The 16253-nt window shown below is 52.8% G+C and overlaps 1 protein-coding gene across 1 annotated transcript in view; it reads right to left on the bottom strand.

The window, feature by feature from the left end:
- Positions 1-2052: 2052 nt before the first annotated feature.
- The window catches only part of Neurl1 (neuralized E3 ubiquitin protein ligase 1), a 76410-nt gene continuing 62209 nt past the window's right edge, over positions 2053-16253 (bottom strand). Inside the window, 4 exon segments of the mRNA XM_051146739.1 lie at positions 2053-2794; positions 3638-3784; positions 6605-7040; positions 7042-7295. Of these exon segments, the coding sequence (XP_051002696.1) occupies positions 2556-2794; positions 3638-3784; positions 6605-7040; positions 7042-7295 (1076 nt within the window). The 3' untranslated portion in view covers positions 2053-2555.

Genomic DNA, 16253 nt, shown 5'->3' with positions numbered 1-16253 from the left:
ACAAGCAAAGTTCCACCAGCCCAAATATCAGCCTACTCAAGAGGATGGGGTGGAGGGAGGAGGAGGGGTCAGTTCCCACAGCTCCTCTGAGCCCTCCCCACCTGCCCTCCGCACCTGCAGGTGGTTGTCTGGGAATAGCCAAAGCCAGACTGTTGGTCCTTACTTCCTGGCTCTAGTAAGCAGGAAAAACTGGACCTGAGGCCGGTTCAAAGGCAGGCTAAGATTAGATGGCCAAAGCCTCCTCCCAGGAAAGGGTGTGGGCAGGCATCGCACGTGTCTCTGAGGCCTGGCCCAGCCATATGTGCACAGTTCTAACAATGTTTAGACCTCAGGCCCAATCTACCTACCTGTTCCCAGCTACAGGGTTGACCTGTCATCCCCCTGCTCATCTCTAGATGGCGATACTCACCCCACAGGATCTCCAGCACATGACTGTGGTTTCCCTTGGTAACTTAACCTCCCTGACTCTGCTACCCAAACTCAAGAGTCATGAGGCCAGCAGGAGGGCAGCAGCTTTGCAACCTAAAAGGCTTGTCTGGTATTATGGACCCCACTGCCCAAGCCCCATGCCATGCTCCAGAGCCTGACTCCTAGGCTTCCTTGTCACACAGGCCCTTTGGGCCTTAGGGGTCTAGAGTTAGCAGAGAGAAGAGTGGGGCAGTTCCTGATAACCCCTAATCACTCAGTTGTGCTCACACACTGGTCCCCCTCCCAACCTCCAGACGCACAGCACAGACCTCAGGCTAGTAGGAAATCATCTTTATTCATAAACACAGTGACCCAGTTCACAAAGGAGGCAGTGCTACCTCTGTACTAGCAGAATGGATGATGGCTTCTTTTCCACCTCCAACCAGATGGCTCTACACTGGGACTTCTCTCACTCTCTAGGCTGAGCTCCCAACTAGCTGGGGCGACTTACCAGCTCCAGCCTGCTCCCACAGAAGGGTGTCTACCAGGGCTAGTGACAGAAGAGGTGAGACCAAGGGTGGCACAGATTCCCCAGGTCCCTGCAAAGCCAGTGCAGGCAAAGGCCCACCATGAGATCCCATTCTCAACACCTCCCAGGTCCATCCCTCACTGAGAGACACCTGAGAAGAACTCCCAGGAACTACATGGAAAGTGCTCCACTTCCGAAGCACTTTACACAGGAGAAGCTGGAGTTGAGGGCTGGGGGTTGGGGGCTGGGGGGTGACCACTGGCCAGTGTCCAGGACACAGCCCCAGGTCCTGCCTGTTAAGGCAGAAACCACCTCTGAGGGTATAAAGCCAGCCATCAGAAAGGCTGGGAGAGTCTAGGCTAAGATGCCACAGTAACCCAGAACAGGTAGGAGGGCTACAGGGGCCACAGCACAAGACGACAGGCCAAAAGCCTGGCCTTCAGGATCCAGCCTCCCTTTTCTAACAAGAGTCTCCATTCTGGTCTCTGCCCATAAGTCAATAATCTTCCCCAACCTTCTCGAACTTTCCATGTTTTTATAGAGGTGGACTCCTAGAGTATAGGTGCCCTTGAAGCAACCATACTAACAAAGTTCCCACCCAAGGGTGGATGTGGGTGGTCCCCCACCCAAGAGAGCCTCATCTACCTCTTGGGAGACATCCAGCCTGGACTTCTACCTCATGGTTAACAGAACTGCCCATGAGCCTTGTCGGGGCCTGGGGGCAGATTCTGAGTGGCTACCCTCTGCTGCCCCTCACCTGGCAACCCCCCAAGAGTATTATTTTAGGAGCCCCCAGGTTAGAGTTAACCCATAAACAAAATTCATAAACCAAATAAATAAATAAATTAAAATAAGGATAAGAGCTGTCCATAGGCCAGGGAACCTCCCACCTCCACCCCACTGAGGGTCCCTGTTCCTCCTGGGCATATGATGGCAGGATCAGCCCAGGCCTAATCTGACACCGAGATGAAGCCGAAAGTGTGTGGCTGTGGACCTGCTCTTCTGAGACCCTGACAACAGAAAGGCCTACCTCAGCCTATACCGAAGGGCACCCCAGACAACGGCACCAGTGAGATGATTGGCGCAAGTTATGGCAAGGAGAGGTGCTGGAACCTAGGCCCTGGAATCTGCAGCCTGTCTGTTTACCCGCGCTGGGTAAGGAGAAAGAGACACGGCATGCAGTTTGCAGCTGCTTAGGGTGGGAGGAGTCCAATGGCCTCCTCCCCAGCTGCCCAGGGGAAGCTAGCTACCTGTTCACGAACTCCCTCCAAGGTGCCACACAGGCTACGGAGCCTAGCAATCTGCCCAGATCATGAGGCATGGCAACAAGCTGAGACTACTTCAGCCCCTCAGCTTACAGAAATCTGGATAAAGAGGAGGGAGGGTGTGGGGTAGCCGCCTCGCCTCTGCTCCATTCATTCTGTACTACCTGTGCCCTACCTCCCTACCTCAGACCCTCTCAGCCCAAACCTTCAGGGACCTTGGTTTCCCATGTTTAATGGAAAAGGGGGGAAAAGTCTGCAACGTGTAGAAGGGAGGGACCCTGTTGGCTTCGCTCTCAGCTGGTGTTGGGCTGAAGTCTGCACACGTGGGCGTGCAGGTGGGGCTCTGTGGTGGGCTAGGAGCTGCGGTAGGTCTTGATAATGTCCTTGATGGGGCGACGGCAGATGGGGCAGCAGGCGTGCAGGGCCTTCTTGAGGCGCAGGCCACAGGAGTAGCAGAGGCACATGTGGCCACACGTGTAGATGACTGTGTCCACTGCGTGCTCATAGCAAATGGTGCACTCATCGCTCCACTGGCCCATACCTGGGGTCACTGGTGACTCAGGCAGGCTCACTGGTGAGTTGGGGGCTGTCCCTGGGAGCAAAAGCACTAATCAAAATGAGATGTGACCCAGCCCAGCAGAGGAGAAAAGCTCACTCTTCTTCCACTTATGGAAAGCCACCTGTTGACACTGACAACTCACCTTCCTGCCCAAGGAAGAAGCTGACCTCGGGCAACCAGGCTCTGGCAACACAGCCCCGGACCGGGGCCAGAGTGGCAGTAAGGGAAAAGGAGGAAAAAGGGAAAAAGGACTTCCCAAGTCTTTTAAGGAGGAACCATCTTGCACTAGCCTTTGACATCCCCTATGGGTACTTTAAGAAGTCCCCTGGAGCACACCTTTAATCCCATCACGTGGGAGGCAGAGTCAGGCAGAGCTCTGTGAGTTTGAGGCCAGCCTCATCTACAGAGTGAGTTCCAGGACAGCCAGGGATCAGACGCCCTCTTTCTGGGCTCCATTGGTACTTAGAGCTCACATAGCCACAAACCCCAACACACACACACACACACACACACACACACACACACTTTAAAATAAATCTTTTTAAAAAGCCACAACTTCAACATTTGGAGAGATTTGTCAACATTTAAGGGGCTTGCTGCTCTTCCAGGGAGGACCCAAGTTCAGTTTACTACACCCCCCTCAGTTAGCTCACAGCTGAAGGATCCAATATACCCTCTAGCATCAACAGGCACTCCACACATTCATGCATGTACACACACACTCAAAATTCAAAAATAATTAAAAACCACCTTTTTAAAGAGTAAAGAACCCCTGGCGAGAGCTGTCAGCCCCGGCCCTAACAAAGGCTACGCTGTCCTTCTCTGCAGAGTATGTGAGGGGAAGCATTGACCCAACCACAGCGCTTTGGTACTCACCGCCAGCAGAGCCAGCCAGAGGCCCAGAACTGCAGGTGCTGAGCAGGGGGTCAGAAAGGCGGCTCCCCAGGGCAGTGGGTGAGGTCGGAGTGGAGGCAGGTGAGCAGGGGAGAGACGGGCCACACCGGTCAGCCATGATGGTGGAGCCTGAGAAAGGGGGATGGGCCACACTGCCATTAGCCTAATGGAGAATGCTTCGGTCCCTGCCCCCTGAGAGGGCTCCCACGCCTGCCTATAGGACAGCCCCAGGCTCAGGGAGGACCCCATAGGCTGGCTCAGCCCCGACCCTTGCTCTGTCCTCACCTACAGACCTGGAGGTAGCACTGCGTTCTGTATCACCCACAACCTCCAAACCAACTCCTACCACTTTGGTAGCCCCCTTCCACCTCCTGGGTACTTTCAGCGAAGTAAGTCCCTGCCTCTTACCGCGGCCTCCTGTCAGTCCTGCCCTCTCTACCACAGTGCCTAGAAGCTACCCACCTTCTCTACACTGGCACCCTGGTCCCTACATTTTGTTCCTGTCACATCTCCCTTCTCTCCCTCCCTCTGCCCTGCCTTCCTTCTTCAAGGCCTTCCCAGAAGTTCATGTTGTACACGTACAAGACTAGGACAGAGCCTTGGCCCTCAAAGAGATGACTGCTCAGGAACCCTCCTGAGGTTGTCCTCAAACCTCAGTCTCGGGGTAACCATGGCTCCCCCAAAACTCCACCACTAGTCATGGTCACTGACTAGCCATACTCAGCCACACACCCTGAAGTCCTGTGTCTTCTTGCCCTGAGAGTCCATCTGTGTTTCTCTAGCAGACCCTGAGCTCTTGGAAATGCGAGCCTATTTACTTTTCTTAGCCTGTGCACTGCCTAGTGGTTTTCTGCAACCCTGATCCAGTTGTCTTTACTGAAAGTAGTTTTGTTCTACCCGTGAACACCAAGGGAGCCGTGGGTTTTGTATGTGTGGATAAAGGAAATATCCCTCATGGACCAGCTTATGGGGGACTTCCACAATGTAACGGGGACAATGAAGCTTCGTGTGCCACTGCAGCTGAGGAGTCTTTCCTTTAGAGACTGTCAGGTCCCCCAGCACCACTTTGCTGCCTGAGAGACATGCCCAATTCTCCAAGCAGCTCCAGAGCTATTAATAGACACTGGGTTCTGGGTGGCATTTCCTGACATCCACCTTGGCCCACTTACCACTTGGGACAGGAAGAGTCTTGTGTTGTGTTTTGTTTTAAGTCCCCTTTGCTCCAGTCTCATAAACCACTCTGGGTGGCAGAAGCCTTACTGGAAAGCCACTTGGCTATTCTTAGGTGGTGCTGATGCAAGAGCCAGAGTACATTGTGCCTGCAATTTCCTTTCTCTGAGAAGCAGTGAGCAGAGCCAGTTACCTCTCTCCTCAGCTCAGTGTGTGTGTGTGTGTGTGTGTGTGTGTGTGTGCGTGCGCGTGCGTATATATGTGTGTGTGCATGTGTGTGCCTCCCCATCCAATTTCATTTTATTCCACCCAGAATTCTTACCCTAGACTGATTCACCTTCCTTCCTGTTTGATTTCGTGTCATCTAACCTAATTTCATCTCCTTCCTTCCTGAATTATCTTTCTTGGTGTTCCAGCTTCCTTTCTTCTCCGTAGCTTTTCCATTTTTTTCTTACCATCCCCTCATCTGGTCTCCACAAACTGGAAGTCTGCACTGTTTTTTGTTTTTGTTTTTTTATCTCATTTCACAAGCTCTCCACACTTCCAGTCTCAACAGCACCACAGACACAAACACAAGGACTGTGCTATAGAGCTCCTCACAGAAGGCTGAGCTCAGAAAGCAGCTGAGGCCTGCTCATCTGCTTACACTGCCGACACTACCGAGCCTCCTGGGTTGAGCCATGAGGCTGAAAGGCCCAGGGCTCTCCAACCTTAACTACAGATACTTAACTGTAAATAAAAAATATAAATCAGCTGGGCATGGTGGTGCAACCACTTGAATCCCAACACTCAGGTGGCAGAGTTGGAGCTCGTCAGTTCAAGGCCAGCCTGGTCTACATAGTGAGTTCCAGGACAGCCAGGCTATGTAGACAAAGTCACAGCTCAAAAAAAAAAAACAAACAAACAAAAACAAAAAGCAACCAGGACAAAATCGGACATTCAGAATCTATCTCCCAGCTGCAGAATTAGTATCTCTGGTGCCAGGATTCAAAGATTTACATTCTCGAGTGAGCTTAGTGAGAGAAGGCCAGCGCAGCAAGGTAAACCCACCGGAAGGGCTGGCTTCCCATGCACCTGTCTCTGGACAGCAGACAGATACTGTGTGACCAGCCCTCACATTTCCTGCCATCCCTCCCTCACTCTGATGGACGGCTCCCTCATACCAAGCATTTTCCTTCCCATCAGGTGCTAGGGAGACTGATGGTACAGAGCAATCCAGGGATCATGGCTTAACACAAGTCCACACCCTCCAATCCTTTTAAACTGCCTTTTTCCCAGAAGAAAGGTCTGGAACACTGCAGTCTCCTGCCCAGGGATTCCCCTACTCAGATGCAGGTATTGCCCAAGAAGACACCAATGTCATGTTTGGGAGTTTTGTTTTGGTTGTTGCTGTCTTTCTGCTTTTGAGGCAGAGCTTGCTATGAAGCCCTGGCTGAGCCTAGAACCTGCAGTGATCCTCCTGCCTCTGTTTTGTAAACGCTGGGATTCCAGGTGAGCACCACCACAATCAGCCAGCCTGATTTGCACTAAGACCGAAACAGCTGCGAGGAAACCAAGTCTCAGAGAGTTTGCTGCTGGTGGAAACTCCCTTGGCCCCATTTTCACACAACCTCTGAGGTGTATGGCTCAGGCCAGTTTGTGTGTCTGTTGCGATGTGAGTTGATCGGGTCTCTTCCCCAGCTATCGCTGGACTACATGCTTCCTCCCTGCCCAGAATTCACCTACGGTGACTGCCTAGCAAGACCACCATGAACTGGGGGAATGACACCCGGCACTCACCGAGGATGCGGACCTGCGTGACGGCGCCGTGCAGGCTGAAGAGCATCCAGAGGGGCTGCGAGGCGTCCACGCACAGCTGCATGCCGGCCGGTGCGCCGTTGTGACTTAGGTGCAGCTCTCCGTCCGCATTGACCACCAGGCCCAGGATGTCGCCGCTGTGCAGAGGCCCAGGTACACGGCACACCGCCCAGAACTCCTTGCGGTCCACTAAAGCCTCCGGACTGAAGGGCAGGTCGGCCGGCCGCAGCGTGCCAGGGTCACACGTGGTGACCCCGAAGGACAGCGCGCCCGCGCGCGCCCCGCCCGAGCGCGTAACCTTGATGAAGATGGTCTCTGCCACGCGTACCGGCCGGCTGGTGAAGACGAGCGCGCGCTCGTCGCGCCCATGCTCCAAGCGCGCCACGGTCTGCTCGTCCAGGATGCGGACGTGCGCGCCGGGCGCGCAGCGCGTGGAAACGCAGGTCGCCGTCGAGCTGCGGCGGCAGCGCGCGGCTGTGCTGCGAGTTGAGCGAGTTCTGCGGGATCGGGCAGCCAGCGGGCGGTGCGCCATCGTCGCCGTCGGCTCCGGGCACGTTGAGGTCGCACAGGCTCACGGACAGACGCGCCTCGTCCGCCTCGCACCGCAGCGACGGCCGCCGCAGCGCGGTGAAGGAGCGCGGCCGCAGGCAGTCGGGCAGCACCAGCTCGCTGTCTGCGGCGGGGAGAGCGAGAGACAGGCGACCGTCACCGTCCACAGAGGTCGCGTAGCGTGTGCTACTGACACTAAAGATGCTACGGCGCAGGGATCTACCCTTTAAACAAAGGCATGCGGCTGGAAGACAGGAATTTGAAGGGCATCTAATTGTTTCTACGTGCTTCCTGGCTGGCAAGTGGTTTCTCCTTACTGTTTCCAGTAACCCCGCAGAACTTTTAGCGTATTGATTCATAAAACATATTAGGAGGGTTGCTTTATTTTTCTGAGAAAAGAGTCTTTTGTCCCAGGGTAGCCTCGAACTCAAGAGTGTGCCACAGTGCCCCACTAAGACTTACAGTCTTAAAAAGAATTTTATTGTTAGCAGTCCCTCCACAGAAGAAAAAGGTTTCTTAAACTCTAACTCCTAGGACTTTCCTACTTTATGCTTAACTAGAAAGGAGTAGCTCCCGTGTGTATATGCACACAGGTATGTGAGTGCACACATGTACACATGCATGAGGTCAGAGATCAACCTTAGTGTTTCTCAAGCACCATCCACTTTTGGTTTGGTTTTGTTTTGTTTGGAACTGGCCAAGTACTGGGCTGGCTAGCTAGAGAGCTCCAGGGGATTCCCTCTGCCTCAGCATCCCTAGCGGTGAGATTATCAATACATCACTACATCCCACCTTTAAAAAGACAGCAAACTTGCTGATGTGACACCTGCCTTTAATCCCAAAGGCAGGTGGGTCTCTGAGTTCAAAGGCAGCCTGGTTTACAAAGGGAGTTCCAGGGCAGCCAGGCAGCCAGGACTACACAGAGAAATCCTGTCTTGAAAACACACACACACACACACACACACACACGACAACAAACTCAGGGTGGCATTCAGACAAAAAATATGCATTTGTCACAGGCACCATTGACACTGTAACACTCTAGGAGACCAGTCTCTGCATAAACTCTGGCATCGAAAGCCAATACTTACGTTTGGCGGTTACATTGCCACATAAAGACATCAAGGAAGAAGGAAGTTAAGTAAATCCAAGAAACAGAGCCTTTGAGAGCAGCTCCGGTGAGCTTGACGGCTACCTCACTAATCCAGACAAGGGATACAAACTGAGTTTTGAAGAAGATACATTCCAGCAGAAAGGAAAACACAGCTCTGTTTGCCCACCACCCAGAGAAAAAGCATTCCCCATATTTGGGCTGTGGCATGACAGACTCTTTTAAATGTATTTTTTGGTTTCAGTCAATGCAAAGATTTGGGTTCTACTATATAAACACCAATGATGTTTAACCTTTCATGGGTAAACACTATTTTGAAAATGTGGTGACTTTGACCCATCTCCTGAGAACACTGTCACTAAACTCTGTGGATAATGTCTGGGCATACATGAAGTACATTAAGCTCTTCTATGGACATGAACTTCAGGCTCAAATTCCGGCTGCACACATTTCCTTTTGTATAACCACTGTTTGTGTTTGCTGTTGTTTTGTTTTTGTTTTTACTTACTGTGTCCTGAACACCTCTTCATGCCAACAGCTGTTTCCAGCCGTTTTTCTTTTAATGGGTATGCTATGTCCTGCTCTACTGTAACTTACAGACAGTAATGACATGTGCATGACTCCTTCGTGTTATCCCTGAAGCAGCCCGTGGGTGGCGTCCCACTATGGATGCAGCTCAGGAGTCTTAGGTGACAGTCACCAAGCAAGTAGATTCGATATCGGAGCAAGGTCTGCCCATCCCCCAATGCCACGCTCATTTCTGATGAACCCCTTCTGCAGAGTTGGTGTCCCCAAATCGGACTGGCACCACCGTAAACCACACCATGCCCTATGCCTTCCCAGGACCCTCCCTGAGCCTAAGTGGCTAGGGTGTCCATGTTTTCCAGCAAAGCCTAGGAAACCAGGCCAGCAGGAAGAGCAGAGGCCACAATCGGCTACCCCTGAAGGGGTGTTCTGTCCCCCTCCTTACCCCTGACAGAAGCAGTGTTATCTAGATTTGGGAAGGTTAGGTGCTGCCCCTTGTTTGAGTCTCAGGCTGCTCCAAAAGCCTCCTGAGGCCTGACTGGTTGGGGTTTCCCAGCAATGCATTGGCGAGGAGGAGGGAGCCGACTGGAAAACTCAATTATTCCAGGGAATTGACTCTGACAACGATGGCCATGGCTTGGAGGCTGGGGACGGTGCAGAGGCAGAGGGGAGGGGAATTGTGTGGACAGGAAGGCCAATGGAGGGAGACAACAGGGGTGGGGGCAGATAGACCCTGGAGAACCAGTTTCTGTTCCCTGGCCCTTTGGGAATTCCAGTACTGGGCCCTGGGGACTCTAGGGGTTTGGGAGGGGGGGGGGAGGACTCAGTTGTTCAGAGATGAGCACCCATGGCTGTGGGAAAGATCTCGTGGCCTATCTAGGCTACCCTGTACTCTTGGGACAGTATGTTCAGAGTCCTGGAGCTAGGCGAGCTGGGGGACTGGTTCACAGTCGCACAAGCCAAATCTGCGGGCATGACTTTCAGAAGTAGCTTAGTAAGCAAGGAAGGACATCGACCTCTGAGGGGTTGGGTCTCTCTCAAACTGAACACGCCACACCTCTGGAACTCTGAGCCCATGTGGAAGACGCCGCTCCCTCCATACTGAAGCTTGCAGACACACCTTCCCCACCCCTCCTCTAGATGTGCTCTGAGAAGCTCAAGGCGCAGTGACCACCACATTCTACTTCAGATAACCCAGTCAACTCAAGGGTACTTTGGGCATCGGTCGGTTGGCTTTTGTAACCAAATCCATATAACGGGTAAGCAATATGCTGACAAGAACACAGCGGAGTGGAGTGAATTTGAAGCCATCAGCCTGGGTTCAAATCTTGACTTTGCCATTTCCTTATGAGCTACATGACCTTGGACACGCGGCTTAACCTCCTGGGCCTTTCTTCTTCAGCTGTGAGAGATGTATCTGGTTTATATAAAGCCTGTATTTTAGGGCTCACCTTGGAAGGATGCTGCAGAGATATTGATGAAATAAGGCCCACTGGGCACCTGCTAAAGTACCTGGCACACTTGACCATATGTCAATACGAGCCACTGCTTTCACGTCACCATGGGCTCTACGGCACTCCAGACCAAGTGTTAACTGTTCAACCTGGCACTTAGCTGGGGGCCTTTATGTAAGCAACTTTCCTGAATCACGTGATGGGGTACCTAGGGACCGGAGGCAGATGCCTGCCTTGACAAGCTCTGGGCAAGCCAGGGCAGGCAGAGCCCCAGTTGCCCAGATAACTTTGGATATTAGCATTTGGGGGCGTGGCCAGTGGTAAAGTGCCTAGCACACACGAGGCTCTGGGTTCAACCTCCAGCCCCTCGAGCCCACACAGACAGATTGCTCAAGCTGCCTGTAGACACACAAGTCACAGTGGGCACCCAGGAAATACTCTCTGAATTAGATTATTGACTAAAAATCCAGGAGAAGCAAGCAGCTAAAGTGCAGAGATTAAAGAAGTAGGAAGGAGAGAGTGGATGGAAGGAGGAAGGCTGACTAGGAAGCCTATTTTGAGAAATGTTGCTGAGCTGGGAGCTGAAGCCCAGGGGCAGCTGAAGCCCTAGACCCAGCCTAAGGACGGCTTCTCCCCTTCCTCTCCAGCACTCAGCAGGAGCAGCTGCGGGCAGCCAGCAGGCTCCAAATAATTGTCCTAGCAGCAGGTCAGCTGTGCGAGGCCCTGAAATAGCTGCAACTTGAGCCACAGAGAGCACCCACCGCATGGCAGACGCAAAGAGCCTCTGAGTGAGCTGACATGGAGATGCGTAACCATTGTGTCCAGCCGCCACATCCAGGAGAACGCCTTGGCATTCTCCCAGCACACAGGTAATCTGGAACCACAGGCCATGGGTTGGCCCCACATTTGGAAGCAACAAGTTATGTAACCAGTCCTGGAAATATGCTGCCCGCTCAGGAGGAGTTAGTGGTGGAGGCAGAGGAGGTACCAGGAGCTGCTCAGCCACTGTGCTTTGTGTCCCTCTGGTGCCTGCCAATTCTGGTGCCTGGCAATGGTTCTGGTCCAGAGCAGAAGTAACCAGGCCCTGCCAGGGCAAGGCTGTTACTGTTCTCATGTACTGACCCACAGGCAGGAGACAAGCCAGGACCTGGGTCCTGGCAATCAGCAGACAGCTAGCTAGTTTAGGCCTGGAGACAGGAAGAACCCAAATTAGACTCAGTTACAAGAAGAAAGTGAGGAGGTAGGTGAGGGCCACTCTTTTGCCCCTGCCAGCTTCTCACTCATCCTTGCCTAGAACGCCCCTGGGGACAGGAAGGTCAATACCTCAAAAAGCTTCCTAGCCCCTATCTCTGTATAACTCTGTCAAAAACAAAAACAAAAACAAAACAAAACTTTCCTTAGGTGGGGTGCATGGCTCAGTCCGTAGGGTGCTTGCCTTAGAATGCACAAATAAGCCGGGCGTGGTGGCCCACGCCTTTAATCCCAGCACTTGCAAGGCAGAGGCAGAGGCAGGTGGATCGATGTGAGTTCGAGGCCAGCCTGGTCTACAAAGCGAGTCCAGGACAGCCAAGGCTACATGGAGAAACCTTGTCTCGAAAAACAGAGAGAGAGAGAGAGAGGGAGGGAGGGCGGGAGGGAGGGCGGGAGGGAGGGAGGGAGGGCGGGCGAGAGTGCATACAAGCAACCGGATTTGATGATAGTCAACACCTAACAAGCCAGGCACAGTGGTATATACCAGTAAACCCAGAACTCCAGAAGTGGAGGGGGGTTGGGGAGGCAGAAGTTGAACGCCATCCATCCTAAGCTACATAATGAATCTGAAGTCAGCCTGGGCTACCTGAAAGCCCATCTTGAGAAAGAAAAGCTTTCCTGGTTTGGATTCTTGGGTGGTAGACCATGCCTCAGAGGCCCCCTTTGAGTCTTCTTCTTTGGGACAAATGTCGCCCTGAGAATAAAGCTCTCCAACTCACCCTCCGTTTTGGAGAGGGTCAGGGAAGGCCTTCCCTCAGCTGCAGGACAGACAGCCTGTGAAGGGCACATAGGCTATATAATATTCCTGGCCTGCTGAGCCAGGCCATGGGTAAGACTGGCTGGTAATGAGGGCTAAGGGCCAGCTCTCACTCAGAGGCCACCCAGCCGCACAGGGTGACCAAGGCAGGGTCTTGGCACTGCCATAGGTGCCTCTTTTGAAGCTGGGCCACCACCAGCCCAGACTCGTGTTTGTTTGTAGTCTCACATCCGCAGTACTGGGTAATCTTTAACCACGAGGCCGCAGCAGCCAGCCCCTGTTTGGAAGGTGCTGCCAGCACATTGACTGTCTCCATAAACACCGCCCTGTTGCTTTGCCTCTGCCCCAGGCTGGGGAAGGAGCCATGGAGGCGGTACACAGCCCAGATGGACACCAAGGGTTTCTCAACCCTCTGGGCAGTGCTCTGAAAACCACACTGCCCTCCTCCACCCTCTCCCTTTGAACTCAGCTATGGGCAGCTCAGATTTCTGAGGCCACTGAGGGAAGTGTAGACTGTTCCAGAATTACTCAAAGATAGACTCCTTGGTGGAGCCAGAGGCTCCCAAAGTCATTTGATGTAGTGGTTCTCGGACTTTTGTTGTTTCGTTTGTGTGTTTGTTAGTTTATTGACTTCGGTTTTGTATACTTAGTTTTGTTTTTTGTTTTTGGGGGTTTTGTTTTGGTTATTCGAGACAGGGTTTCTCTGTTACACAGAGCTCTAGCTGTCCTGGACTCTCTTTGTAGACCAGGCTGGCCTGGAACTCCCAGAGATCCGCCTGCCTCGAGTGCTGGGATTAAAGGCGTGTGCCACCACAGTGTGCTCTGTTCTTAAGTTTTTTGAGGCAGGGTTTTGTATCCCAGGCTGGCCTGGAACTCACAGTGATCCTTCTAGCTCAGCCTTCTGATGCTAGGGTGACTGGTGTTAACCACCACACCTCAAGTGTTCGTTTTGTAAGGTAGGGATATCTTTGTCCCACTGCCACCAGACACTTGAAGTCTGACAGGTGAGCATCATGACCCTAATCCTCACCATGCCTCTGCACCTCGCTACCTCAGAGATGTCCTGGGGAGCCCCAGGGCTCCAAGGAACTCTGCCAAAGAAGCACAGGTCGTATCCCAGGAAACCCAGATTGCAAGGTTTTCCTTCATGCTACAAGACTGGCATGGAGTTTTCTATTTGGTGATGGCAAATATGGCAAATTGGGTCTTCTTTCTTAACCTAAGGATAAGACTACTCCTTACATTATGCACACTTTCTTGTCTCTGAGAGACTCTGCAGATACCTGCAAGCTAAGTAGGGCATGTATAGTATGCCCAACTAATCCAGAGGCCAAGGCAAGAGATGCTGGGAATTGCCTACAGCTCACAAGCAGCTTGTGAAATGAGGGCCTGGTCCCCAGTTCTAGAGTACCCAGCTCCTCCCTTCCCTTGGGTCCCACTATGACCTTTTCATCCCCACATGCCTAACCAAGGCCCCCTAGAACTCCATCCGGAGCCAATGAGACGTTAGGTGGAAGTGTGGCATTGCCTTTTCTGTAGGACAGTCCAGTCCAGTTTGGTGATCCCGTGGACATGGTCGCATGCTGCCCAGGCTAATCTGCTCTGGGACAGGAGAGCCTAGATGAAGCCCTTGAGAACCTGTGAAGAACACAGACAGTAAGAGCTGCCCGTGTGCCAGGTGTGGTGGCGCACACCTTTAATCCTGGCACTCGGGAGGCAGAAGCAGGTGGATCGCTGTGAGTTTGAGGCCAGCCTGGTCTACAAGGCGAGTCCAGGACAGCCAAGGCTACACAGAGAAACCCTGTCTTGAAAAACAAAAGCAAAAAACAAAACAAACAAAAAACTGCCCTTGCTGCTGAATCAGATACCCTGGGACTCTGTTACCTCTTTCTCAGACCAACACTGCTGGAGCTCTGGTAGCCTCCACTGCCCAACATGAGTGGACCACCCTTGCTGCCTAGAGCTCTCATACCCTCTGTTCCAGACACAACAGGTCCTCAGTGATCACCTGCAGGGGGACATTCAGACTCAAGAGGGAGCACAGATGGACTCACAGCTTGAGAAGCTGGACAGGAATGCAGCCTGGGCCCCTGGGCCCCCCATCTCAGGAAAACACGTGCAAGAACACCTTTCCCCATCCACAGAGGATGTGCGCCACCGCACAGTACAGGACATGGCACCATGCTAACCATTTAGGCCTACATGTGCCCCCACGTGTTCAGGGGAGGACGTGCCATCTCGTTTGCACAAGGCAGTAAAGTCCAGATGGAGGAGGGGAGGATTGGTGCCTGGGCTTTACACAACTGGCAAGATGTGAAGTGAGAAGAAAGAGTAAATGCCCAGGAGAGTCTCTGCAGAAGGAACAGTAAAATTAGGGGGTAGAGGGAGTGTTGGATTTGAGATAGGGTCTCATGTAGCCCAGGCTGGCCTCAGACTCAATAGGTATCTAAGTGTGACCTCATCTCCCTGCCTTTGCTCCCCATGTGTGTACCCCACAACACCTGACTGGATTATTCTTTTTAAGTGAAAAGGACAGGAAAATTGTCAAAGAGGGAAAGACCTTCATCAGCATGGCATCCCCTATAGTTTCCCCCATTCCAAGACCAGCACAGGCTCCTCTTGAACCAGCAGCTAAGGCTGAGTATAAAGCATCAGTTTAGCCAGGGAAGCATCAACGAGCCCACCCAGATGGCAGTGCAGCCCTCAGCTGTGGACAGCACACCCAGGGCAGGATTCAGCCCCTGGGCCTCATCACAAGAGGCTGAGGAGTCTCTCGGTGCAGGGCTGCAAAGCTGGCCCACTGCCCTGGATGGGCAGCCCCTTAGAATCTGGCCCAAGGCCACCTCATCTGAGTCTCCATGCATAACAGCCCCGGGGCAGGCAGGTGAGGCTTTCCACCCAGGCCTAGAAGTGTGCTTCAAGGAGAGACTGGGAGGGGCTGAACCCAGCCCTCTGGGCTCTGCTACTACCACTATGTGGCACCATGTTTGTTTACACTGACCTCATGCTCAGATTGGCTGGGGGTTCAAATTCCAGACCCTTCCCACCTCACTTTGGGCCTGGCACGCCTCTACTGTCAGCCACAGTTTCTCCTAGTAAATACGTAGACAGCACAAGGGCCAAAGGGGGGCATTTAATTCAAAGCACACGTCCCCATGTGCTCGGCTGTATACAATCCTCATGAGCACAGGTAGACTGCTGCCTTTCTTGTCCCCTTCCAGGAAGGGGCTCCCCTGTTAGCTTGTCCCCCACTCTGTGCCAGTGTAACCCACTTATGGCTCAATTGTTGTTCATCGACTTGAGTTTCTTTTCCCACCAAAGTCCTCCTGGGTTGTTCCTAGTGGCATCCTATAGTTAGATGTTTTGGGCCATACTCAATGGCACAATCAGATTTGGGGCCACTTCACAGCTGTGATGTGGCAAGTCCCTTGGTGTGTAAACCTCTTCAAGGTCAAGAGCTAGGTTTTCAAGTCTCCTATTACTCTTCCTTCCCTGAAAAAAGCCCAGGCCATGGGAGGCACAGCATGATGTCCAGGAGATCGACTGTGAGCGTAGTCTGGGCTCACCAGTCTTCTGCCTGCTCTTTCCAACTTTTTTCCCTTTGGGACACAAAAGGCTGGCCTTGAACTCACAATCTTCCTGCCTCAGCCTCCAAAATGCTGAGATTATAGGTCTGTGTCCCACACCACAGTAACATTTCTAAGAGAAGCAAGGAGGCCACGAGAAACTAGGACAGGAGTTTATCTGTTCTTGTATTAATCACCCCATAAAACTTGTGTTTATTTGGTTGCTGGCAGGCCCATCTTCCTGGAGGCAGGAAGCTGTTATTCTTGGAGATACCATCCCAGGTCTGGGCCAGGGCACCCGCAGGAAAAGAGGGTGAGCTACTGAGCTCCGGCACATGGGGACGTGGCCTGGAGCTGGCCTACGTCAGGACCACAGTGAAGGAGGTTCAGTCCCCAGCCTCTGAACTGTCCACTTCTT

The sequence above is a fragment of the Acomys russatus genome, chromosome 5, assembly GCF_903995435.1.
Source record: "Acomys russatus chromosome 5, mAcoRus1.1, whole genome shotgun sequence".
Classification (NCBI taxonomy): domain Eukaryota; kingdom Metazoa; phylum Chordata; class Mammalia; order Rodentia; family Muridae; genus Acomys; species Acomys russatus.
The sequence above is the reverse complement of the archived record's forward strand: the minus strand, read 5'-3'. Positions and strand labels throughout refer to the sequence as shown.